Raw genomic sequence first — 27,151 nt, forward strand, 5'->3', positions numbered from 1 at the left:
GGACGGCGAAGAGAAGGGGCGGATGGCTGAGCGCTGCCGGGCTTCCCCTCGGGATTGACGCGGGCGCGGAGAGCTGAAGGGGCCGGAGGAGGCAGCGCTGGGGTCGGGAGGGAGGGAGGGAGGAGAGGAAGGCGAGGAGGAAGCGGGGGGTTTGAATCTCCCTGGCTGGATTATCTCCCTTCAGGGGAAGCTGCCATCGCCGCCCGGCCTCGGCCCGCGGCCCCTGCGGCCAAGATGGACCTGGGCAGCGCCGCCCGGAGAGCGGGAGCTGCCCCCGCAACCCCGGCCGCCTGGAGACCTTTCCCCTCCGCCTGCTGCTGCTGCTTCGCCTCGCTCCTGGATGTGAACAGCTGGCTGCTCTTCTACGGCTTCCTCTACCTGGCTCTCTATGCGCAGGTGTCCCAGTCCAAGTCCTGCGACAAAATCTCCTGCTTTTCGGGTCATTGTGTCAACTCCACCTGTGTCTGCGACCAGGGCTGGGTGGGAGACCAGTGCCAACACTGCCAGGGCAGGTTCAAGTAAGTCTCTGCTTATTACCATTTACTTCTTTTCACCTCTACACCCTTTCCCTCTCATTTCACTTGCCTGTTTTTCGTTTTGACTGTGTCTGCTGCGATTCTGTTCATGTGTGGTGGAAGTATATGGCAGAAGTTAAGGCTGAAATAGGCTCCTCCACCTCTTAAGAGCACAGGACACAGTCTTGCGAAAGAAAATAGTACCTGCTGACTTACTGCTGAAAATAGGCTGCTCCACTTCTTGGGAACCGAGAGACAGAAATCGACCTGAAGCTGTGTCGCTACTGTCCCTTCTGGAAGGGTCATGGAAATGACATGTGCACTCATAGGGCTGCCCAGGGAGCAAAAACTAGTAGTGGATTTTAATGACTTTTTCCATCTGAAGAGTGAAAGTGTTTAGCTCATTCCAGCCTTCCTTTCTTTCAGGTGTTCTAGTTAAGTGGGTATTGCTCAGTTACATTCAGCACAACGTGAGTGCAGCTGAGTGAAATGTACATCCCTAAGGACAAGGTTTGCAGGAGAGAGTGGAAAACGTAAACCCCTAACATGTTTTTGCTCAGTAGAGCTCAAACTACCTTCTCATTCTTAAAAGCGAATGTGATACCAAGTCATTGATCAGTATGAAAGCACACCCAGACATTTGCTTTTCTATATGTAGTGGGAAAGAAGACTTAATTTATAGGGCTGTCACTTTCCTCCCGCCCCCTTTGCTATCAGACTGGATGTGAAGAATACTGCTCGCTGTTATTTTGCGATATAATCTTGGGCAGGACATCTCATTTCATTCCCTTGTAAAACACCCCTTAAAAGCAGGAACTCTATTTATTAAGTATGATGACATGTATAGCTAGAAAGTGTTCTAATATCTGATTAATAATGAGACATTGGTGAACTTAAGTCTTAGAGAATTCAAATCCTGGCTTTGAAAAATTACTTTTTATAGGTTAACTATCAATAATTGTTTTTAAAAATTTTAATTTAAAAATTGTTTTTAAGTTCAGTTTTTTCTCTGGAGTACTGAAATTAAGCTATATAATTTACATCTCTTTTAAACATTTAACACACAGTCACTCATTCTTAAATAAATAAAAAGGTAAATCCACTAACTTGTTAGCTTGGGAAGGAGTAGCTGAAGTCAGACGTGTTGGCTGAAGTAATGTACACACTGCTGAGAAAGTAACAATTCGCTGATAATATTTGGATAATATCCCATCAGTACTATTATAACTCAGGTATAAAGGTAATGCAAGAACAAATATAATACATCTTTTCTGCATATGAATTGATAATAAGGTTTCAAAGCTGGTCTTTTGTTGCCTGTATGTACTGGGGGTTTGGGGTTTGTCCTGCTCTGTGCAGTGGAACAATGGGCTAATTGCTGAGGGATTGAGAGTGAGGAGAGGCGGCCCAGGTGAATCTTCTTTGTGTGTGTGGATCTGCAGAGCTATAATTTCCTTGCTTTAAAGAGATTACTTGTATCCTTTGTCTTGGTGCCACTCGCAGCAGACCCTGATAATGCAAGGACCAGAGCAAACTGTAATTTCAGTTTCAAAGCTTGTTATGACTAAGTATATTCTCTGAATTGTTACTGGAGCCTCTATCCTGTCCTTACAGGTATTATCTTGCTTATCTGTTGAAACATTTATATTTCTTGACATTGGTTGTGTTTGTCAAGTGAGGAAGCACGGTGGTTATATTTTCCTTCTGGTAGAAAGTTAATAATCCATCCCCACCTAGAGGAAGTTCTGCCTGAATGTTGGAAGGGCACCTCTTCTGAGCTGAGCTAACAGAGTGGTTAATCGATGTGCTGTTAGAAGTTTTGATTTCTCATTAACTCCTCTGTATTCTTTCATGCTTAGCTTTAGAAGTGATAGTGATACTTGCATTGTGATTTTGATCACGGAAATAAGCTGTTGGAGACGTATTTTTTACTGAGGACACTTTCATAGCAGTATCTCTAATAGCTCATCTTTAATCTTTATTCTTGGAAGCAAAGTATACTTTGCAATGAAAATAAGCAGCCTATAATTTAAAGCTTTTCAAGCCCTGTGAGTTGGGGATGGAGTGAAATATGTTAAACGTTTCTTACAATGCAAGCAGCAGCTTGGAGTGGTTGTATTTTGAATCCTGAAAATTCAGATGGGTGTTGAATGGGTGATGAGTCAAGCTCCATGTATTTCCATCTGAAGAGCTGGAAAGAGAACGTTAGTCTGCCTGATGTGTAGGTGATTGAAGACCTTTCTGACCTCTCTGGGAGTTGATGGTTTGCCTTATTGTGGTGGAACATTTGCTTATTGTTTCTGTTTTTCTGTGAAGCTGAGCTTTATCCTTAAATAGCCGTGGTTGAACTTTTGCTGCAGTTTGACAAGTTCTGCTTAATGTACATCACTGCTGCAGCAGTTACTTCTGTTAATAAGAATTATTATGCAGATTGTTTCAGAATGACAAAAATTGCAAAGTGTGTTTGTGTTACGGTTGGCGGGTTGTAGATACGATATACAAATGTTAATAGAACCTTTTTTTATTACTCTAAACATTTACATTGTTTCAAAGTTGCAGCTGTTTGAAGTGCCTGCGTGTGTCTCTGTTACCCAAGATTTTAATTGAACTTTTAATAGCCTAAATTGGACATGTGTAAAACCTGTCTCTACGTTATTTGAAGAAACAGATTTTCAAGGATAGGCTTAAAACAGTTGAAAATAAGTGTCTTTCTTTTTCTTCATCTCAGTGGAGTATGGTTATTTTTGCTCTCTGTAAATGAGTGACTTGCATTAGCAAGCACCTGAAACGTTATTTTAAGAGGAGAAATACTCTGCCTAAGGGTAACTTGGGACCATTAATTCTTTGGTGAGAGATGTGGAGTATTTTTTACTTTGCTTTATTTCTTTTCTTGATTGAGAAATAATAACATAGCAGAGATATATCAGAAATAATTGATCAATCTTTGTAAGCAGGTGTCAATTGACAGTATTATGGTAACCTTGCCTTTTCCCTGTAGGAGAACTACCGAGTAAGTGGACTGCTTATCAAATGTTGCTCTGAGCTGGATGAAAGAAGGATGGATGGGTGATAAAATGAGCAGAAAGATTGTCCAGCACCATTTTACCATTTTCTTACTCTTATTTGCCAACTTTATTTACCCTTTGTATTGTGAAACATGTGGTAACTCATTACAGAAACTGAGATGTTGCTATTCTTACTGCAGTGCATTCACATCTGTGTTACTCACTTTTCAGAATGATCTAGGCCTCATCTCTGGCTGGTGGTAAAGTATTTCACTCTGTCCAGACTGGATATCTGAATGGAATTCTGACTTTGTGATTTCTTAAAACCTTTTTTTTCTTCCATTCCTTCCTCTCTGCTCTAAAAGAATACAAAACCTTTTTTTTTTTTTTTTAACCAAAATAAAAAAGAGAAAATTATTTATGGAAAGAAAGGGAAAAGGAATTCTGCCAGGTGAAAGATAAGAAAACCAGTGGGTGATCAAGTTCTGTTTTTATAGCAGGGAGTTTCAAGAAGTGCAGTTCCCAAGATGTAAACAACCACAAGCATGAAAGGACAGTGCACAACTTTGTTTTGCTAGGTTGATTTATCAAGGAAGCGAAGCTTCTGATGCTACATCTGCCACTCATTCTTCCCCTGTCCTATCTATATCTTTGAATTTGTTGGTCATTTGCAGTTTTCATGATGATATGAGTTTTGGCAGAAGGGAGGGGGAAGGGCTGCCTAGTTGTGTTATGAGACTCCAGGAAATTAAGGGACACAAACATGAATGGCCAAACTACAGGAAAAGTGCTGTCACAGCTTCTGTGACACTTCTAAATACACTTCTGTGTATTTAGATGTCCAAGTCAAGAGTCTTGAGATGCAGCAGTACAGGAAAACAGGTTTCCTTAGTTTTGCTACTCACAGAATGACTTCTGAGAAGAAAAAACAATCCCCCAGGTCAGAGCAAAAAGTTTCCCTTTCTCTAGCTCTGCTTTGGACACTGGCATGTAGAAGAGCATTAGATAAAAATTTGCTCATGAAATTGTTCTTCCTCCTAAGGTTTTGAGTACCTGAATGACTAAAAACATCCATTCTTCTAAAATTCTGCCTTTGAAAAATTAGGTTGTGTCTTCAGAGGCTTATTGTTGTTTATTTGATAACTGTGAGTCCCAATTGGCAGATGTGATGAAGCAGATTGTACAGGATAGGTGAGCACCTTTAAGGACCTACGCCTCAGTTAATCTGCTTTACCTAGTCCTAGATATCTAGTTGTTATGGAGAGAGTAAGAACAAATGGATCTATGTGATTATTAAACCTTGTCTCCAGATGTCCTTCTTGCAATTTTAAATTACCTTCTGCATATTCTTAATTTCTAGAGCTCCTATAAAAGATTTTGTGTTCTTCAAGGACAAAACAATTTCCAAGTACAATCACACTCACAACTTAAATGTTAGAAGGGTATAAAATTTTGTTATTCCAGGCAAAATCCTTATTTTTATCTAAAACTCTGAATTCTGTTGTCTGCAGAATGACTCATGCAAGGAAAGTGTCCTTAAATTGCAGATTTTAAATGAATGATAATGTTGTGTAAGAAGAGATCTTTAGAAAAAACTTAGCTTTAGCTGCAGCCAGTTGAAGCCAGTTCATGCTGCTGTGAAAAGGGGTGACTTTATCCTTTATGCTTCTCTTTGATTACATCTTTCTGCTTCTTGTGTAAGCATTAATATTCCTGCTGAGATTTGAAAAGTATCAACAAGAACATATCTCCCCACCTCCCAGCCAGCTTTTTTTTTTAAGCTAGCTCAGTTTGCTCAAGTTACTTCACTTGCATAAGCCTCCTGCTGATCCAAAGGAGTTGGCAGCATGAGCAGGTGTAGAGAGGAAAAGAAAATTGTTACTTCTAGAACTGGTACAGACTTAGTTTTCCATAACTTTAATGTAAAACAACATCACCATTAAACTGGTGCAACTTTCATTATAGGATGACTCAGGATTTCACCCTGTATAATTTCAAAACTGCCTTTGTCATCGGCATGACCTGTATCTGATCCAAGACATAATTATTCTTATTGACATCAGTGGAATTGCATGTAAGATTTTGCACCTGCAAATTACCTTTTTATAACTCAACGTGTGAATGCTAATAAAATTAAACCAGTGGAAAAACATCAGTGATTATGATTTTATCCTTATAAAACGTGATCTTTATTTTGAGTTGACTTTAGTGGTGATGCTCTGAAAAATCTTTCTTTCAATGTGAGTTACTCTCTCTGTATTAAAATTTTAAACCACAACTACAGTTTGTATAATCAAGAGACTTTGAATTTTTAAAGAATATTTTTTTTATTAAAATCTTGTTTTGAATTGTAGAAGTATAAGCCATATGGCTACACTAAACTCCCCCTACAAACTAAACAATCTGCACTGAAAAGTGTTTTTTGAAAGGAAAGCAGTCTTTTTGCAAATCTTAAATTAATTTTATTATAGTGTATTTTTGTTAGCGCTTAATACTTCCTTCATGGAAAAGACCTTTAAAAGCAAATAGTCCAACCACTGTCCTAACGCTACTGAGCCCACCACTAAACCATTTTAATGTTTTTTTTTTTTTATGGATTTTTGTAAACAAGACCAGAAATTACCTGTTTACCTGTTGCCTCTGATTACCTGTTCTTACCACTTGCCTTATGCAGGCTATAGGGTAACTCTTAATTCCTGTTTGAGTTGAGCATGTGCTTTAGAAAGCATTTCACCAAGTCTGAAAACACTTCCATTGACTCAAAGCCCATTATAGGCTTTCAAAATTCTTCTGTTGGTTAGTTATCATCAGTGTTTTATGTAACCAGCAACAACAAATGCAGAATACCTCTAATCCACAAATCTTCCCTACCTAATTTTTTTCTCTTTTAGTTTTCTCAGTTTTCTCATGCTCTGAGTCAGGCCTTTATTGCAGAACCTTTAGTAAGTGAAGTCTGTTCCCTGTGTAGGTGTAGATATGGTCCCCTTTTCCTCACTGAGAATGGAGAGCAATGTTGCTTGAGTCATCTCAACATAAAACAGGCTTTTCCATCCTTGATTGCTCTCTTGGTTTATTGCCTCCCCTATTTTATCAGTGTTCTTGAGCTGTGAGTGCCAGAACTAGACGCTTGTCTTTTGGTAGTGGATGTACTGGCGAAACATAGACACAGAGTGACTTCTCCCCTGCTGCTTGGAGTCCTGCTGTGTGCAGCTGCAGAGAGTGCTGCTCAGCTTAGCACCGTGCTGGCAGCTCACACCATTATTTTCTGCTTCACAAGTCTTCTTGGAGTTGCTGTCTCCTCAGTACCAAGGCCCTGCTTTTCTCAAAGTAGTCTGAGAACTGAACACAGCCTCTCCTCTTTGGGGGGATATTTAATGGTGGAGCTCCCAACATGTATGGGATGTCCTTTTAAAAACACTCCTCTTTCCCCATCAAGCAGTAGATAATTAACAACATACTGTGTCCCTTCCTGTGTGTATCTGAGACTATCTGTAGGAGTGAATCTGAATGCAAGTTAGGCAAAGGGCTGTGGATTCTGGAGTTTGGTTTGTTTGCAGGCTAAGTGGTTTGATACTTGGGCAAATAAGTGTGGGAACAGATGGCTGATGGCCCTGCCAGCCCTTCAGACAGCAGCAAAGGCTGGTTGCCATTGCTTTGGGTGTGTAAAAAGCTCAGTTGTATCCATGTCTGCTTGTCTACCCGTAAATGATACATAAATGCCTGTACAGGTTTAGCATTTAATATTTATCATGTTTTAAATTTATTTGGCAAATAAATAGTCTCGTGCTGTGTTTCTCTTACTTCCTTTAATCAAAAAGAAGGCCTGATGATCATATTTTGGGAGGCATTACCATAGTTCATGTCATCTTTTTAAGATGAGTATGAGTAGTTTTTGAGATATCAGTCTATCACACTGCACTGTAAATTGATTTAATTGTATCAAAATGTGGGCATAAAAGGTAGGAGGTAATATGAGATACTACAGGAATATCCTTGGGATATTCTTGCACATACTTACAAATACTGATGAAAAAAGACCTTACTTTAAAACACTGTTACATAGACAATAAGAATACCTTGGAAAACTCATGCAATATTGAAGAATAATTATCTGTCAGTGTCTACAAAATTTATTAGCTCTATGGTCTAGACTTAGAAAACATGCTGCAAAGTTCATGTAAGGAGGAATAAATAATGATGCCTGAAAACATGGGCACTTCAGTGAATGGCAGCTGTTAACAGTAATAAAGGAAAAATAGTGAACTACGGGCAAAGTAGATGTTTTCATGTGAGGTGGATGAGCAGTGGGAATTTTCAAAGTAATATTAGAGGGTGGCATTTATATTCTTAAAAACCTAATGAGTGGACTAAGAGTTCCATTGATTTTAGAGCTACATGTGGATCAAAACCCTATTGAGAAATGATGGAACTAAGCTCAGTATGGTTGGTTACTTAGTGTTCATTCACAAGGTGCAAGAACTGCGTTTGGCTTTAAAGTTTCCTCCGGACAGAAAACCCTAAAGCTTTTAGACCGCTAAAAAGTAATTTAGTCACCAACTATTCCAGGGTAAACATCCTAAATTATCTGTTAATGCAACAGCATTTTTCAAAAAATTAATTCTGCTATAAAACCTCTCCCAAAATTTAGAGCTTATGTTATTCATCTGTAAGAAATGGTTTCTAGGATCTGTTTCAATCAGTATTTTTACATTTCTTAGCTAAGGATGGAAATGTGCTACTACCATAATCTGATGGCAAAATATCTAGTCTGTTCATGCTAGTAATGTTTAGAAACAAGCTAGATGTAGAATATTTCCAAGTTTTAAGCAGCACATATCTGATAACCATGATTGGGGTAGGGAGTTTTGAATCCAGGATATTCTAGGATTACCTGGCAGTGGAACAAGTGCTGAATTACTTAAAGATTGGATGCACACACATAAAATGACACTCAATATCTACATTTCCTTATGGATTTCTTCCATAATTTATGTGCTTCAGTGTCTCATCTGTAAAAAGGACATAATGCTTCCTGTTTAAAGACTTGAGGTGACCTATGACTGTAATCTTGAGGCACAACTAATAAGGTAGATCAAATTCTAGAGATTGCATTTCTTCCTAGAAGATGATAAATACTATGGCATGAAGTACTGTTGTCCAAACTATACTGTGTATCTCAAACAGATAAGTAAAATCACTTCCTCATTAGGTCAGATGAACCAAAAGCTTGCAGTCTGTACCAGTGCAGGATAATATTATCTTATTCAAGAGACTCCTTAGAAAAAATTGTGCATTGGCTGTCACTGATTAACATTTTTTTCAGAAGAAAGACCCCTAAAGACCTAACCCTCAAACTTGGATTAAATCCTACAAACAAAATATTGTGATATGTTGTAGTACTTAATGGATATTTTGAAGAGTTACTGCTCTGCTTGTGGGAATAGAGTGTTCTATATTAGTCATTAAATTCCTATGCCAGTATCAAAGAATCATGAATTCCTAATTTGTAGGTTGATTGCATTAACATTATTACAGAATTATGAATCTGGATTCATAGTCTTTAAATGTAGATTTTTTTATTTATAAATGTGCACTTTTATGCACAGATTTATGTTTGTTACCATGTGTATGAGTTTTTATCTAGTTCTCTGTTATCTTGAAGGCTAATAACTTGCCTTCAATGAAAAAATGGATCATGTTGAGTATGTTATGAAATGAAGAACAATCAGAAGTGTCCCAAAAGGACAAGTTTTTAGCTATGTATGTTACCAGTTGTGGCAGTAAAATGTGAGCAGCAGTGATTTTGGTCATAAGCCTGGGAGGAGAACTGGGGTTAGTAATATCTTTAAATATTCTGGTGAGCTTTACAGAAACTTTGTTCAAGTAAACCATGAGTGTCTCACTGTGGAACAAGAAGACAAATGGGCTTCATTGATTGCCACCCACAATCCGAGGACAGAGATAAATTAGTCAGAAAAACATCTTGCTAGTCATGCTGCGGTTTGAAATACTTTCCTTTTTGTAATGGACAGAAGCAACTAAAATACGGCAAGCTTACTTTTCTTGTTAAGGCATCTCAGCTTTCAAAGCTCAAGAAAACGTTGATAAATTCTGACTTATGCAAATATAGCCAAATACTTTGGTAGTTCCAGCTTTATTAGTAAAACTGAAATGCTGATTAATCCAACTGTAGGATAATTTGCACCCTTAGTGTTTGGTTTTTTGTTTTGTTTTTTGTTTTTTTTTTTTTTAATCTATAGAATAAGAGTGTGCATATGTTAAAGTATGTATTTCTCATAAGGAAAATCCAAACCAAACACAAAATAGCTCTCAATCGAGTTTGTGTGTGCAAACCCAGTTGATGAAGACCCTTTGGAAGATGCTTGGTAATCAAACTTGTCTGTGGTATATGCAAGCACCAAAGCAGTTATGGGGTAGAGGAAAATGAACTGTGTGCATAGGAAGTGTCACAGAGCTGCTTTAATGAAGCTGCTTTTGTAATTCCCTCGGTATCAGCAGATCTGTTTTGTTTGCTTCCTAAGTCAGTTGAGGCTTTTCCAATAGGTAACTTAAAACTAAACCTTGAACAGGAGCTGGAAGGTGGTCCTGAAAAATGAAAAGTACTGGACAAACAAATGGCTGCTTTTGAAAACACACAGATTTGCACTTGTGTGCACAGCTGTAATATCACATTAAGACAGTTTTGTTAGAAAATATTTTTGCAGATGTTTTCTAAAATCTAATGCTGATATAAGTATTAAATTCATAATGTGTGTATTAAAATCCATTCCCACCATCCCCCAGTATTTGTAGTAGCGTAGCACTTGGTAGGGGCATCTATTTTAAACTAAAAGGGGCACAATTTTTTGAGAGGTTTTAATTTTCAAACAGCTTGTTCTATTTTAACTTTCACAGGGCAAAATACACTCAATCTGTATTCAAGGAAGTACTTACCTCTACTCATCTGTATAGCACTCTGTATCTGGATATCTTATTTAGGCACTAGGTAGCCAGGTGTCACAATGGCCTTGAGAAACACACATTTATTTTTTGAACTGTTTTACATGTAGGAAACCTGAAATCGTGTGGTTGTCTAAGGTAACATAACAAATAAGTGACTGAATTGAAATGGAAGCTTGAGAGTAAATACAATGTTCTGTAATTCTGTCTCAGTCCTCATTTTGCAAAGACTGAGCTGTCTTCAATTTGTATGTTCTTTTTCTGCAAATACACAGTATAGTTTGAAGTTCTTTGTTTTCTCAGGTACCTTTACTGTGTCACATAACTGGATGCAGGAGAAGATATGAAGTTAATATGTCTATTATTCAGGTATGGATATATAGCTGGGGAGTTTTGCAATATTTTATACTGACGGTTTGAAACACATTCTGCATGTCATTCAGTGAGTACGTGGGAGACCTCTGTTAATGCAGGTATAAATAGCAATATAGGTTAGAGGTTGATGAATACTTAGAGAATTGATCTTGAAAGGTGGACCCAGCACATGAAAGCTGGACTGAGTTTGTAGTTAATCTATTGTCTGCATTCATTTTGGTTTTTGTTTTTTAAGGAGGGTGGGTGTGGTAGTGGAGGCAAGGAACAAGGAAACCACAGCACAGGATATTGAGTTCACAAAAGGTGTTCATTAACAGGAATATTGCTGGATTATTTTATTTTCAATTTTATATTCATCCTTGAAGTGTACCTATAGCATTTGGGGTTTGTATGCATTCAGAAATCTGTTCTCTAACATAGAACTCTGAAGTGACAGACAGCTGAATATTCCTTTGAAGTTAGACTTGGGTTTTCTAATTTAGATTGACTGTGTTTCTAAGTAGCAGTTGGACTGGAAAGCAGAGACAGTGTCTCTTAGCTTCTCTTGGAATGATGAATGCTTGCAATGTTACCCTGAAATGGAATTTGAGAACATCTTACTCTGAATTTTTCCTTTGAGTTGTCTTGGTAGTTTTGAGGTCACACTCAATAAAGATCTTATAAAGACCTATCTGTTATTAATAAAACAACCCTGTGGTGGAAGTTCTTCCCTTCTAAGGGGCATTCTTTTTAAAGAGTCTTATCAGTTCTTTTTAACACTTCACCTGTAGCTCTTCAGAGTTGCTGTTTTTTATATCATCCTGATAAATGTGTGTTTTTATTTCCATCTTCTCATGAAAACCAAAGCAGATGAAGGACAACATCAAGACACTTGATCTTAGTCCTTACTTGTAAATACAGGAATTGAGATTTAGTCTGTTTTTTTTCTGTAATGATCAAGGAGGGCATTGTGTGTAATCTAGTTGATGTTGTAACTTTGCAATCTACAGATTTCCTTATTGTCTTAATGTAATTCCCAGGGTACAGTGGTAAATTATTGTGCTTCAAGGCTGGGAGAAACAAAACTAAAATATGCTAATTTTGTTGGATATGGACTTAGTTGCATGTGTTCTTTAATGGAAGAAATATTCTTTTTTGTTCTCATAGTTATGCCGTTGCAGGCTTAGAGTTCAGTGTATCATATCTCTTATTCTCTTATACTTGAAGGCATCCTTTTGAATAAAACAACATTATTTGGTGAAGGAGATTCTCAGGCATCCTATGTTTAGAAATCTACAATTTTTTTTAGGAAGCAGCGCCTTTTGGGTTTTTCATCCCTATTGAGAACTTTTTTCCTTTTCTGTTTGTTTTATTGATTTTGTTGTTAACACACCAGATGTATTTAGGAGGCTGGCTGAGTTGATGTCAAACTATAAGATAACAAGTTATGGAAACTTATCCTCAGTATATCATGTTTTTAGCAAGTATATGTCTTCTGATATAGTTTAAATGTCCTCATTTTGTGTGTTTCTGTTTTTAAGGACACTTGATCACCCTTGTTGAATTCTCCATTCTTTGCATGTTACATTGTTCTTGGTAAGATGTACTTGCCTAATGGTTAAGATTATTGTAGTCTAAAAGATTTTGTCATTGCTTCCATAGAAAAGTGGAAAATGGAAAATGCTGTGAAAAATCTGTAAGGAAATGTCTGTGAGCCTGCAAACTATGGCTCTGAAGGGAATTATGGAACTGAGGTCAGCAGGTTTGTGTATAAGGCTGTTACTGTGCAAAAAAAGCTGCATATTCTGGTCAACACCAGACATTATATGTTTCTTTTTTGTTCATGTGCTCAACAGCATATACTGGGGGTGTTCAAGACATCTCTGTACTAGATTTCAGTGGTAACTTGGGTTCTAGGCTACATAAATCTGAGCTTCTTGCTGCTGTGAATCTTAAGGGTGGATTTTTTCATAATAGGGATGAGAATTTTGAAGGATATTCATAGGGTCATAGAACAGTTTGGGTTGGAAGGGACCTTAAGGATCATCCAGCTACAACTCCCTGGCATGGCAGGGACACCTTCCACTAGACCAGGTTACTCAGAGCCCCATCTAGCCTAGTCTTGAACACAGAGATGGGAGGTCACAACCTCTCTGGGCAACAATTGTCTGTGCTTAAGACTATAAGAAGGATTTTTAGTTTTGTTTTTTTTTTCTCCCCAATGTTGAATTGTGTTTAGTCCGGATTTGCTTGTGCAGTTCTTCAGGGGTTTGTGTACGTGTCTTTTTGACTCTTAAATTATTCACTTGAGCAGCAAAGAGAAAATTGCATGCCTGTGTGTGTATGCATGATGTCTGCAGATCGGAAATACTATATGTATTTGCTCATCTAATTAATCATGTTGAGTTTTTGGGAGGGGGAAGTAGACTTCTTCAGAAAGTAATTTTCAGGAGCTGTGTGGATAATGAACTCAGTTCAGAGGTTCCACGTACTTGCAGAAGTATTTGCCTGAGGCAGGGTTTGAAAGAAACTCTCTAAGGAGGTCACTCTGTGCAAGGTAAGGAGTGTTGTAGAAATAGATGAAATTTGAGGACGTCCACAAAATAAGATTCGGGGCTTGTAATTGACTAAGGATGGAAAACATCTCTTGGTTTTGGAGATGGGTTAACTTTTATGAAGGCATACACCATTGTAGATGTAGCGACAGCTGTAGGATAAAAAATTAATGTAAATATTTTATTAATAACTTAATTGTTAATAAAACATTTAACAATAATTTATAAAGAAATAAAATAAAATTAAATTTATATGTTTTCTGCTAAATTAGTATCTATGGTATAACAAGGAATAATAAGGCCGTTCGTAATTTTGCACTTGCAAGTAGACTGCAGGCCTATTGCAGACTCTCAGTTGCTACAGTCTTATGATGTTGTAATTAATCTCTTTCACCTAATGAACTGTTGGGACGGTATTTATCTTCCCAGTACTTTTAGAATCAAGCTGTTAAGGTGTTGTCTCATGCTAAGAATGTCTTCATTATACAAATAGTCCTTCAAGCTATGAATTTAATTACATTAGTGTGGCACTTGGAAGGGAAAATAATTATTAACTTTCTGCTTTCAGTTAGGGTTGTGGTTTGAAATATTTTCCTTGAATTAGAGATGTCCAAGGCAATGTTCTCTTTAGGCATGTTTTATGCATGGGAAGAAAGGGAAATGCTTTTGTTCAAGTAGAATTCCCTATCCTCTCTTAAAATATTTTTAACTTATCCTTGTCAGAGGCTTCTTGAGAAAAAGAAGAGTTGTTATTATAAAATCTGTGGGTCTCTGGATGCAGAACAAATTAGAATTTTACTATGGAACAAAATGGGAACTTGAAAAATAAAACAATAAATGGACTAGAGTTTGTGACTATTATTTTGGAGTAGTTAGGTTTTGAATTTGTGCTAAAGATCACAGAAGGAAAAATATCCAGGATGAATGTTAGTTTTTGATGTACAGTCATGTGCTGAAGGGTAAGAGAAAAGAAATTGAGTAAGTGTGGGGTTTTTTTTGTACAATTAGTATAAAATGTGAATATTTGATTCTGTATCTGTTTAAGCCTGTTTCTGTTGCTTCATTGAACTAATGCAGCATTTTATCAATTGTCTTTGTTTTCAGTAAAAACCCAGTGTCCACATTACTCAGTGGTTGTATCTGTGTTTGTCAGGAATGTCTGAAGTTACTGCTCTCATGGGAGACACTTATTTCTCAACTTGTATTTTCTGTTATTGGTACTAGATATAAGTTGATGTTCTAGTAATTGAGCAACAGTCTTTTGTAGGTGTTCAAAAATGTTATCAAAGCACATTTGTCATCTGATTTAGAGATGCCAGGACCATATCTGAAGCAGAATTCTACTGTTTGTGTCATCTGGACTGAATTGGCAGGACTGTATGGGTAGAAAGACCTTTTGTATTTGATATTTTGGCAAATGCATCTGACCAACAAGTACCAGCAGTTAAAGCATCAAACCAGGAAGTTTTTAATTATACATAGAGGGCCATTTCTGGTTGAAATGTGTGGTCACTAAATGTCTTCCAAGTTTTTCTGCATTGCGGGGGAAAAACAACAAAGAAACAGAGGTAGAAAAGTGATTTGATCATCTTTCTTTTTTTTATGTATAAATTTATACTCTGGGTTCTGCTATCTGTACTCTGGAAGTGCCATTTTTAGCAGGAGTCTCCACGGTAAGTGGTCTCATTATGTTGGAAGAATTCCATTGAGGGGGTGTTTCTCTATCCGGCTCAAAGACTGAGGGAAGGTCTTGCAAGAGTCTGTGACTTTCTAGTGCTTCAGTCAGCCTTTCAGAGTGATAGACTTTTCCCGTCTGTGCCCTCAGAAGCAGCTGGACTTTATTTTATTATGAACAAAAAGCCCCAGGCAGGGCTTTACATATGGTAGTTTTGTATTTTTCCCATATGCAGCTGTATTATACTTTAGACATCGTATAGACCAGCTTGCAGTGGATAACACTCAGTTGTGAACCTGCATTAAATCCCTGGCCTCAGTTATTATTCTTAGAAGAATAGCTTTTAGTCTGTGTAACCTTCAGGTGATTTACACATAGAGCTTTATTTGCTTGTCTAATGCTCCTGGGGGTAAATGCTGAATTTCTCACAAAACCTGAGAAGCTTGCCTGTTTTCAAGTAGCTTTTCGTATAGCTTTTCCTGTTTGTTTGACTGGATGCACAAAGGAATATCAAACTACTGTGAACTGTTAATAGTTGGATTGTATTATAATCAAATTGTTCTAAGTGGAGCCTGAGAGAGTGGGGTGATCTGGATGAATTAAATCTCAGTATTTGATGCTACAGTCTGTTTTTGTTTCTTACTATCAAATCTTAGGGAAAAGCAATTTTAAAGCAAATAAGTGCCCAACAATCAATAAATATAAGATCGTCATGGAATTTTGAGGGGAAAGAAGTTTTTAAAACAACTGATCAAAAAAATTCTCTTTCAAAATAGTAATCAAATTGTTGGTTATTTTTAAAGCTCTGAAGTGAGTATTTAGTGATCGTCCCTATTTAAAAACTGTCATGTGACAGTGAGTTTGAGAACTTCATTTCTGTGAAAAATATTTTAGAGGTTTTCTTACTGCCTTTACAATAAATTATATGCTCCCTTTTCCTATATCTTTTACTGCTGTATAAATCAACAGAGAAGTTATGAATTTGTTTTGTATTGCTGTGTTGCAGATTTGTTGATGAAACAGCTTATTATATAATAAATAGATTTAATTGCATAATCTAATGGGAGAGGGGAGGTGGACTGAAGAAGAGGAAGAAACATCAATAACACCAGAAATTAAAAGATAAAAGGAGGCAAAGTTTTTTGTTGCTAAGCCATAGAAGCAATTCAGTTCTTAGGAAATGCAGAAAGAAAGTTTTTTTTATTTTTCCTCTAACTTAAATAGTAATGGTAAATGACAATTTATATGTAAGGAAAAAACCGTATAAATTATAGAAGACTTGGTAGCAACCTTCATAGCATAGCTAAAACTTTACTGATCTTCAAGAGCATTTCTTGGTCCAACTACTGCAGTTTTGTGTTTTGAGATATCTCCAGTGTGTGTAAGTGCAGAAGTAAAATGCTTTGCTTTGTTTATGACTTATATTTCTATCAACCACTTGTGAATCTCATATGGGGACTCCTGCTCACCTCACTTCTCTCCTAAATGGGAGGAAAAGATACTATGCAGCCTCACATGCATTCTGTTTTAATTTCAGTTCCTCACAATTTAGGAGACTGACAATGTCTACAGGTCTTGTGTGTGTTGGTTGGGATGTTTATTTATTTATTTACTGATTGACTGAATGAATGAAGTTCTGTGATACTGGAATGTGCTCACTCTGGATACAAGTTTACAAGTATGAAACACCAGTGCACTGACGACGGGCTTTCACCACCAGTGCACAGTCATCTGAGCAAAATGATATGTTTAAGCAATGACTGAACTATTACTGTAGGTTTAAGATAAAACTAATTGCTTAAATTATTAATAGGAGAAAATACGTAGGGTTTCTAAAGTATGTTTCCAATTCATAATACTCCATTTTTTAACAAAGTTCTGTTAATTTTTTGTCAAAATTTGTTTTCAAAATTTCTTTTCTTCTCTAGATGAACATTGTAGTTGTCTGAAACTGCTATGAAGTCATAATCTTGAATAATGGGGAAAAGAGGTAACTCTGAGTCTTATGGGGGAGGGAGCAGGGAGTTCTAATTTACCAAAAAAAGAAAAAAAAACAAACCCAAAAACCAACATAGAGAGTGAAAATTAGATACTAGACTGTGAAGTTTGAATGAACATAAATGTTGAAATTTCTTTTATTATTTCTATTATGGTTCAGCCTTCCTAGGACATTATTTGGCATTGTATTAGGAACTGCAAATAGCAATTATTGTCTATTTGTTGTTGGATAAATGAAAATTATTGGGTCTTGTGCTATGTTAATTTATAGTTGTCAGTTGTAGATTTTTGTAATTTTCGGTTATTTAAATGTGAACTTTTAAAATTGCTATGTTCTTTTGCCTCAACTTTTGAATTTTTTAACACGAAACTTCTTGATGGTGTTCCTGAAGTATTGTATATTTTTGTATTTCTTTTTCTTTTTTTCCTTTTCAAGTGCTTTGATTTTTTTTTTTTTCTACTGACTTGCCTGCCTGCTTACCATTCTGGCAAATTGGGATTAATTAAGAAGGCAGGCAAGTTGGGATTAATTAAAAAGGCATGCCTGTAAAGCAGCAGGGATTTGTATGAGTTGAAAGGTGAAGCCTTGCATATAAAAGCAAAATATTTCTGAACCAGATAGATCTGTATATGTGTGTGAGTGTATGTATCTACTTGTATATCTATGTATGCATATAAAAATATACTTGAAAATAGAATTTTCTAGAGTGTACAAGGACGTACAGATTCCATGCTGTTGGTCCTTTGACTTGAAGCAGCTACACGAGTACTGGAAACCTTCTCTCTTATCTGGGTTTAGTACCCCTAATCATTGCTGCTGAATGACAGTGGGAATGAGAAGAGTTTCATCATCTCCTTATTTGCTTGTGTTGTCATACCAATTCCCTGCCCAGCATTTCTGTGAGCTGTGTTCCCAGGCTGCCTATCAAGATCTCTGAGGAGTTAGGTGGGGAGATTCATATGTCTGTGCAGACATGACATCTGACTTCATCCAACCAATTGCACCCTTTTATGGATGCCTGGAAGCACAGCTGCTGAAGAGTTCACAGCTGCAATGTGGGAAAAAATAAGATAGCTGTGAAGAATAGCTGTCTGCAGGATTGGACAGCAAGGCTAAGCATTTTGAGTTGCAATTTAGGCTTGAATACTTCTGTCCTACTTCAGTTTACAAGCTGTTCTCATCTTCATTTCCCTTCATTTTTTTGTCTGATGTTACCAACCAGAGTGACTAAAATTGTTGGCTGGTGACATCTCTGCAAGGGGTTTATCTTTCTTATTTTTTTCTTCTCTGCTCCCCAACCCTTGAAGGACTAGTAGTCCATGTATGATATTTTTGGGACAAAGACATAAATTGTTTGCAGGGACCTAAAAACTGTGTGAAAACATAGTATAATGCTTTTGGGTTTTTTAATTATTGAGTTAAATTAAGTTCTTGGCTACCTCTATGTGGCAAACGCAAGGTTCCCCATTATTATACTGGGGGACATTCTTATGGGGACGGGGTATTATGTGTTTAAAAAAAAAAGAAATGGACAAAACCCCACCCCAAACCCTTGCAATCACCTCTATCTGAAACTTGACCATGTATTTCTTAAAAGCATACCTTTGTATACAAGATATAAATAAAAGAATATTTATCAAACTCTTTATGCCATACTCCCAAACTCTGTGGAGTGAAATGGCAGTATTTTGTAACTAAATATGCCATAAACATGTTCAAAGCTTCTTGAATCTTACATTTCTGACTGTCTGAATTTAGACCGTTACTCTAAATTTGTTCATGCAATCTCTCTGATCCATGTCTATTTTTGTGTGCGTAGTCACTTAGTGAGAGAAGCTGTTTTCCCTCCATTTCCTTTTCCTTTTGTCCTGTTTTTACATACAGAAAGTGTAATATTTTTGCCTTTGACTTCATTATGCAGGGATAAGGAAGTGTCTTCTTACTAGGCTCTTATTCCTTCTGGTCCTTCAAGTAGTGTTCCATGTTCATGTTCCAGTTTAATCTTTCCTATTCTGTTTCCTGGATATGGCTTTGCCTTGTCTCCTGTGCTGTGATACTGTTTCTGCCTCCCTGCTTCTGGAAATCCCACATCTGGATCACTGCCTGATCTCTGGAAATCCCACACTGTAGGATCATGTCTCTCTCTTTCTGCAAGTGCTCCATTGGTGGCATGTAGTCATTCTACCAGTCATTCTGGTGCTGTTTTAATTATTATTATCCTTCTCCAGTGGACTAGTTAAAATTATTCCCCTGACTTCTAAGTGCATGACTTTACAGACTAAATTACTAAATTTATTCTCTGTTTTGTTAGTCCAGCATTCACGTCACCTGGTTCTTTGTGTGGGATATGTTAATCTCTAATAGCATGGACAACTTCATGCCATACATAAATTGCACTAGCACATTTGTGTTATCATTGTTAAGTATATTTTTAAGGGCAATTTTTGACTACATCTACCGTCCAGTTGTATTTCCCATATTGGGTTAGATTTTTTTTTCTGTTAGACAACCTCTTGGTCCCGTTTCTATCTGACTTTTTTTTCTATCTGACTTCCATTATGGTTCTCATATTAACTTGGTCTCCAGATATTACTAATTGCACAGGTTATTATTGAGCCTTCTTATAATGGGAATTTTCTTTATAGTTGCTTTATCAAAGATAGTGTGTGATGTTAAGAAATTTATGATGCATTTTATTCTGCTTTCCCCTCACATCCATATTTTTAGATTAAATTATGAATATGGAATAATGAGAAGCTAAAATAATAGGTTCTATTAATTCTGAGTAATTCTTTCCTTTTTTTGCATTAAATTTCAGTATAATATTTGCTGGAATATGACAAATGCTATAATTTAATATATTTAATAAAGTGCCTATTGCTTAACTTACAAGTTAATGTATTGGTTCTTTTGTTTCCCAGGGCTCTTGTGTAGAGATTCTTTTCTCTGTTCTGGTAGAACAATAAGTTCTTTGAATTTTGTTACTACTAAAAATGTGATATTATCCGATTCTACAGACTTCATTCCATGAGCTATCTTGCTTTCGCTAAGTGATACTTTACATCATCATCCTGAGTGAAAACCATCAAACATTTTCTTTATTTTGTGTTATCTTTAATTTCTATTGCCTCATGATTCCTGATGTTTTTGTAATTTATTTGACAAGTTTGTAGTCCTATATATATATATATATATATGCACTCATACAAACACACGATCTAACAAATTTCTTTCGCTGAGAACATTATTATTTTCTAAAAATTTGCACATGAACTGCTTGCTCTAGAATTATTAGGGTTTATACATTACAGCTCAGATGTTTTGGTTTCGTGGCTGATTGCCTTGTCATGTATACATTCCTTAAAATTAGAACAAGAGGTAGTACTGACCAAGTTACAGATTATAATCACATTATCTCAATTTTTATTTTGAGTCGTAATTAGATATTAAGTAATCTTAGGATTATGTAGAGTTCTTGGTTATTTTAGACTCACTGGGAGTTTGGGCAGTATTTTAATTTTGACTTGTATTTCCTCATAAAGCAAGTTTCATGTTGGCTCTAAGGTAAATAGCACTAGATTCATCTTCATTGCTTCTTAAAGTTCAACTATTTAGAAAATTAATTCTGCTGAATAGTACTATAAATGCACATGTTCTATATCGCTTCACTATTTACTTTCTATCAATTATCTTAATTATTAGTTGTGTAAACGAAACCATTAAGTATTTTGTAGTTTCTATGATTACTGGCTGTCACTGAGAGAGCACATTCTAACTGGCAATAACAAAGAAATAATATCTCATAACAAGTTTATGATCCCATGGAATGTATTCTGCAAAGTAGTTTGCAAAGATAAATTATTTCTGTGCTTGTCTAGTTATTAAAGGTAACAATTTAATCAATGGCTAATCACTTCAGATTACAGCTGGATTGCTAATGAGTATGTACAGCTGCTTTGGCTTTTCTATTATGTCCATATGGATACTCAAATTGATACTAGTACATAATGCATGGACATAATAGTCTTCCGTCTTCTCTGTTCTTTGTTCCCTGTAGTAGAAATGTAGTAGTCACTGATGAAAAATTTAAATGGAAGTGTCTAAGACTTAAGGATCATACATCCAGGGTTAAAATGTGCTAATTAGCTGCTCTTGCTATTTAAAGTAATTATGCAATTTGCCCAATATAAAAAGCCTTGGTGCTCTTATATGCTCCAGTAATGGCCTTATTGTTAAATACTTAATGCACCTGGTACATCTAATTTAGTATCTCTGGTTGATACAGTGTCAAAATAAGTATCTTTACTGGAACTGTGTAGTGGTGAAGAGATTTATAATGAATTATATGACTTTTACCTCCCTGAGCACCAATACTGTTTAGACAGGAGAAGGTATTATATTGTATATGTATCCAACAGTACTGTTCACATGTGCCTGATTTTCATGAACATCACTCTCTTGAAAATATATGAATGAAACAAAACCAAACCTGCATAATCCACCCATATCTAATTTTCTTATGGTAAATTATAACAAAGTTTTTAAAGAGAGGTTCTTTTGTTTTTATTTACAAATCATTTAAAAAACTCCAACCAAGCAGTATGCCCGGTAATCCAAAGAAAATGGAAGTTTGTCACTGTGCATCTGAAATATAAACTAGTTTATGACTTCTTTTGTGCGTTTCTGTTGGTTTCAATCTTTATTTCTTGGCAAAAGCAGAGAGATGCAATTTACTACAAAAGAAACCCTCCATCTACACTTCTAATAAGGAAATAAATCAGTGTTGGAGGGTTTTTAAAATTTGCTGTTGAGATATTTTACATACTTATTAATTGTAATGCTAAGATCAGTGGATTAATGGAATTTCATGGCTTTTTTTGTTTTGTTTTGTGAGATTAAGTAAGTTGTGTGTTGTTTAGGGCAGTGAGTAATAGGAAGCTTTCTGGACGATGATGACTTGTGTGTGTTTGGTTCACCAGCAATGTCGTTCTGAGTCCTAAGATGTCTGTGATCCTGATATGTTTATCTCGCTTTTAAAGGGGGGGGGAATACCCAAGCAATATAAAGAAGACCAAGATATTGTGGTGTTTGTCTCTTTTTGAAAGTTGACTACTTTTACTGGATGCATAGGACAGGGAATAAGCTATTCCTGATAAGTGTGAAATAAGTACAGCAGCTGGGCATCCTCTGGGAACATAAAATTTTGAGCCTCGACAATTTTTGAATAGAGGGCTGTCTGAAAACAGCTGGATTTATTCTCATCAACTCTCTGATTTGATAAAGTAACACCTCATGATCAGTTTATTGAAATATTAGCAGAAAAACATTCTGCCATGATGATTTTTTTTTAATCATTAGTATGTGATTGAAACAACAGTACAGTATTTGCACCTTCTTTGTAATAACAGGTAACTCTTGCAGATTTATACCAAAGCAACCGAGACAAGGCCTAAATCCATTTTTAAGCTTAGTAAAATTTTTAGATCCCTTCAAGTTTTTATGATAGCACAGGGTGTGTATTGAAATTCAAAAAATATGAGTAAATACTTCCTTAAAGCTCACTTATCAACTGAAAGCTTTTTAAAGCAGCCCTGTCAGTTTAAATTCCCTAAAAGTATCGTGTGTAAAATGATACACATGTGCTGTATAATCCTATCGTTAGTAAATGGATTTGCAGCCTAAGAACTTCTATGAATTGGAACACTTGGATCCTTAGGCTTATTCAAGAAAAAGCATTTTAAAATGTAAAGGGATTAAAAAATTGTATTCCTAGTGATTTTGCAGGCAAAGATTTAGCTTATTTTCTAACTAAATGCAAAAGCTGACATTGGGCTGGCAATTCCCAAACTCCAGGCTGAGGAAAGCCACCTCAGTCTTGTATATTCAGATGACTTTTAGACTTGAGATTTAAAAAGCAGCTATTTTATTAAGCTAGTTATTTAGGGGTTACATTTCCTAATTGTATAATTTGAGGTGCTTAAAATATGTCTTGGAGTAATTTTTGTCTCTTTGGAATTTCTGTGGCTATTTTGTCTTTTTGATAAAGTGCATACAACCATAGAGGTGTGGTTTAGCTTTTTGCAGTTTTGAATAAAAGTTTATTTTTGGGATGATCCAACAAGTCCTTTGGCTCTTTTTAGGCTGATGATAAATAAATTCCTTACTGAAAAGCAAGCCATGCTAGAATTAGTTTGAGTTTTGCTTTAATGATAATATGTTGCAGTTTAATGACCTACTAACAGCCCTGTGCACAATGCTGTCCTCAGAGAGCTGAGGTCAGGAATGATTGAAACCCAGATGAGTGATTTAAGAGCACCTTCTGGTGACTAATCAAAGGCCCAAAAAAAAAAAAAGAAGCTTGTTTTGGCTTTGGGGTGAATGTTTAGAAATGTATCCAGAAGTATGTAATGAGATTTGATATGTTTTACAGCTTAATATACTGAAATATTAGCCCTGTCTGCTCTTGAACCTTCCCCTCCCCCCAGCTCTTAATCTCTTCTGTGTTTTCAAGCATTGCTGAACAGATGCTTATGCTAGATAAGATCTAACAAAAGAGTACCAATAATCAGAAACTCTGTCAGAAACTGAGGTTCAGCTGTGGTTTAGTTAATGTAGATTTTTTTTTCCTGAAACAGCATTGAATGTTCTTTTGTCCATAACTCTACTTGAACTTGTTTTGATTTGTAACATCTTTGATTCTGGCGAGACCTTGGTTTGGAAATAGTCACATGTTGAAGGAAGACCTGTTATATATTGCAACAGTGTTGAAAGCATTTAAGGTCAACTGAAAGTTTAAGGAAAGTTGTTTCCTTCCCTGTGACTTGCTGCTGGTATTGAGTTTTTAAGCTTTGGAATTATTTTCTTTACCAGAGGAATCTTTTTGCATTGATAAGCAAATCAGTTCAATCATCTAATATTGATGCAATGGACACTTTAGTCACAAGTTATCTGAGATAATGGCACAAATACCAAGTTCTAGTCCACAAACTGTGAACTGAATAAAGGTGATATTAAGACTTCTGTTGTTGTGAGGGGTTTCTTTTGATCTGATTCTGAACCAGTTTTGGCATTCTTGATGAATACTGCTTTCAGACCATGTCAGTAACACAGAATCTTGCTGATATAGACGGTACTGCTTAAGTCAGTGCATGCCTGTTGTTTGGAATAGTGGACTGGAAAGGTACTAAAGAAACCATCTAGTAGAGCAGTTAAGGTCATGTAGGCAAGGAAAGTAAATTTTATTTAAATTAAATTTGTTTTAATTATCATCCTTGCTACAATAATAATCTTCTTTCAGCTGAATAAATTCCTTCAGATGTCTAAATTCCTTTCAAGTTGTCTTTCAGATGTGCAAACCAGTGTACATTTTCTGAATTTACTATGTATTCCTGTTTTGTTTAGGCCAATCATACAAAGCAATAGTTACTCTATACCTTTTCATAGGAATCCGTTGCCAGGAAATTTATTCTGCATTGACTGTAAATGGCTTGTTGAATGAGGTGATACTTAATGGCATGTTTATAAACTGGCATATTAAACAAGAAAAGTATCTCTTTTGAACAATTCTGTTTTAGTCTACAGTTGCTGAGAGGAGGGGAAGCTTTTCACACAGTAGGACCCATGGATTTCTTTGGCATAGGATTCATGAAATTTGGGAGAAGGGGCAGCATCAACCCATCCTTCTCATTCTCCCTAACCATTCAGCTGCATTGAAACAATTCTCTGCTCTAGTGGATTTAGCTACCTGAATCATCACTTCTTCTCTAAGCCTTAGGGTCACTGCTTTTTCCTGACCCTATTTCAGAGTGATTGCTTGCCTTCTCGTTTCTTTTCCTCTTCTTGTTTTTAGCAGCCTAATTTACTGACTTGAGACTTCAGTGTATGGCTTTGCTGATTCCTGCTGGCTGTTGAACACTAAGCTGTGTATCAGTAGCTCCTCTCTGTGTACAGGTATAATTTGTTTATGCTGTCTTGATGAAGAGTGAATCCTTGTTTCTAATCCATTCTACTTTGTGTTTGAACTGAGCGGGAATAGATCAGTAGCAGCTCTGAGAGCTTTTTATAGCAGGAGTTAGATGGTCAGCCTCTGACAACCTGTTACCTTAGGAGCAATCATAAGAATTTCTGCTCATGAATGATGGTCCTAGCACTTTCTATAGCCTCTCACTGATAAGACATGTTGGCTGTGTGTCCCACATGCCTTGCTGTATCACTGTAAGGATAACATGAACAGACCTGTAAGAGTTCTGGTCTTGTAGGTGTGTGTTTTATTGTTGTAATCTGTGAAAGGTAAAGTGGGCATTCCAAGCAACATTTGCCTGACCTCTGTTCTCCTTTCATGGGAGATGAGGGACAACAGTCCCAGGATAAATTTTTGTATATTCTCTTTCCCTGTTCTTAGCTCCATCTATGTCTTTTGAACAACTGGCTGATACTGATGAGTGCCTTGGCAAGATAGAACACAGAAGGGTTTTGGAAATCTCAGCAGAAACTTTTATGTCTTTGTTCAGTGAATTGGCAGTGTTCTTATCAAGTCAGGATGTGAAGGAAACAAGTTTTCTGTTGTAATCTTTATGCCTAGCAGAAAGAAATTCTAAAAAGTAATTTTTTTTGTTCAATGCCTATGTGGTGAATAAACCCATGCAGTGTTACATTGACTCTTACTTCAGAGTCATTTCTTTCCGAATTATACTAATATGATGCCTCATTTAAATCCTAAACCCATATAAGCCTCTGTAAATGGAATAACGTGCAGTATCAGATGAGTTTTCTCATTAGAAGTACAGGAATGCAAATACATGTGTCAGCTTGCAGGATGCAACCTCTTAATTTTCCTGAATGTGTCTTTTTTGGTGTAAAGCTTTAAAAATGTGTATGCCACTTCCCAAAGATTCCCATTAGTGTTGTGTTGTATATTTATAGTCTCTCACTAGTTTGTGCTTCATTGCAAATAAAAAAAAAGTGAGGTAAGAGAAAATACTGGAAAAATGAAGTTATCACCATTTAAATAGCACGATTAATTTTTGTCTTGTAATCTTTTGTGTTTCTGCAGACAGTAAAAACAACACTACATTCTCCTACAACCCCCCCAAAATTGCTCTGCCCTGTGGTGCGGACTAAGACTTACTTCAGAAGGGTCTAAGATCATACAGTTTTGAGGCTGTTAGAATATTTCACAACACCAGCTTTAGAGGTGCAAAATCATTGCATTAGCAGGTCTTCTGTTAATAATTCAGTAAATGGGAAGTTTTGTTTAGCTCGGTAACTGATGGACATAACATACAGCAGTTCTGTGTGTGCTCTGTCTTCTAATATTTCTCATCACTATCTGCAAATTGTTCTTCGTGTTTTATTCCAGTTAAGAGCATATGAGCTCAAAGCTAATATTGCTAAGAAATTCTGTTTTTCATTTTAAACTAGACTTGAGTATTTCCTTAATTCTGGTTGTGCATTTAAATACAAATTACAGGCTAGAGATGCCCTCCCCTTGCCTCCAAACAAAAAAACCTACCCACACAAACAAAAAAACCCCAAACCCCTCTACCAATATATGAAATGTTTGATTCTGTGAAACTGGCAACTGGAATAATTAGTACTCAAAATATTATATTCCTTTGTTCTTATACCTCTTCATCCACTTCTAGAGGCAGCATTGAAAGTTGCCAACAGCGTTATGACTTACCCATGAATTATAAAGTCAAGCAGAAAATGAGTGGCACAACACCTGGCATAGAGTGAAATGTGTTCTAAAATTATACTTTCTTATTACTAATAGGAATCTTTCATATTCCCAAACAAGAATGCTTTGTAATAAGCTAGAGACATGAATACCATTATTTCATGTCTTTACAGCAAACAAAGGGATGTGCTTTGTATTTAAGGTGAATGTGTAATGTCCTGATAATTGCTATAGCCAGAGGAGTCCGAAGTAAGTGATTATCTCTGTAATCATCTGAAAGACAGTACTTGAAACCTAGTCAGTAACCAGCCCTTTGAATTTATTAATCAATTACGTTTTTAAAAGCACTATTATCTCTTCTTATCTCAACATTTGTACTGAGGTTGTGTTGAGAGATGGGAGCCTCTTA

General features: G+C 36.4%; 1 protein-coding gene across 5 annotated transcripts in view; it reads left to right on the forward strand.

Annotated features, from left to right (window-relative positions):
- Positions 1-91: 91 nt before the first annotated feature.
- ATRNL1 (attractin like 1) overlaps positions 92-27,151 on the forward strand; it is a 464,278-nt gene continuing 437,218 nt past the window's right edge. For 2 of the 5 annotated variants that reach the window (XM_029958558.1, XM_029958557.1), the window contains exon 1: positions 92-518. In XM_029958558.1, the coding sequence (XP_029814418.1) occupies positions 235-518 (284 nt within the window). In that variant the 5' untranslated portion in view covers positions 92-234. The remainder of the gene's footprint in view (positions 519-27,151) is intronic. The other 3 variants (XM_029958554.1, XM_029958555.1, XM_029958556.1) reach the window with 2 other exon arrangements.

This window comes from Manacus vitellinus, unplaced genomic scaffold (genome assembly GCF_001715985.3).
Source record: "Manacus vitellinus isolate BGI_N305 unplaced genomic scaffold, ASM171598v3 scaffold_15_pilon, whole genome shotgun sequence".
NCBI lineage: Eukaryota > Metazoa > Chordata > Aves > Passeriformes > Pipridae > Manacus > Manacus vitellinus.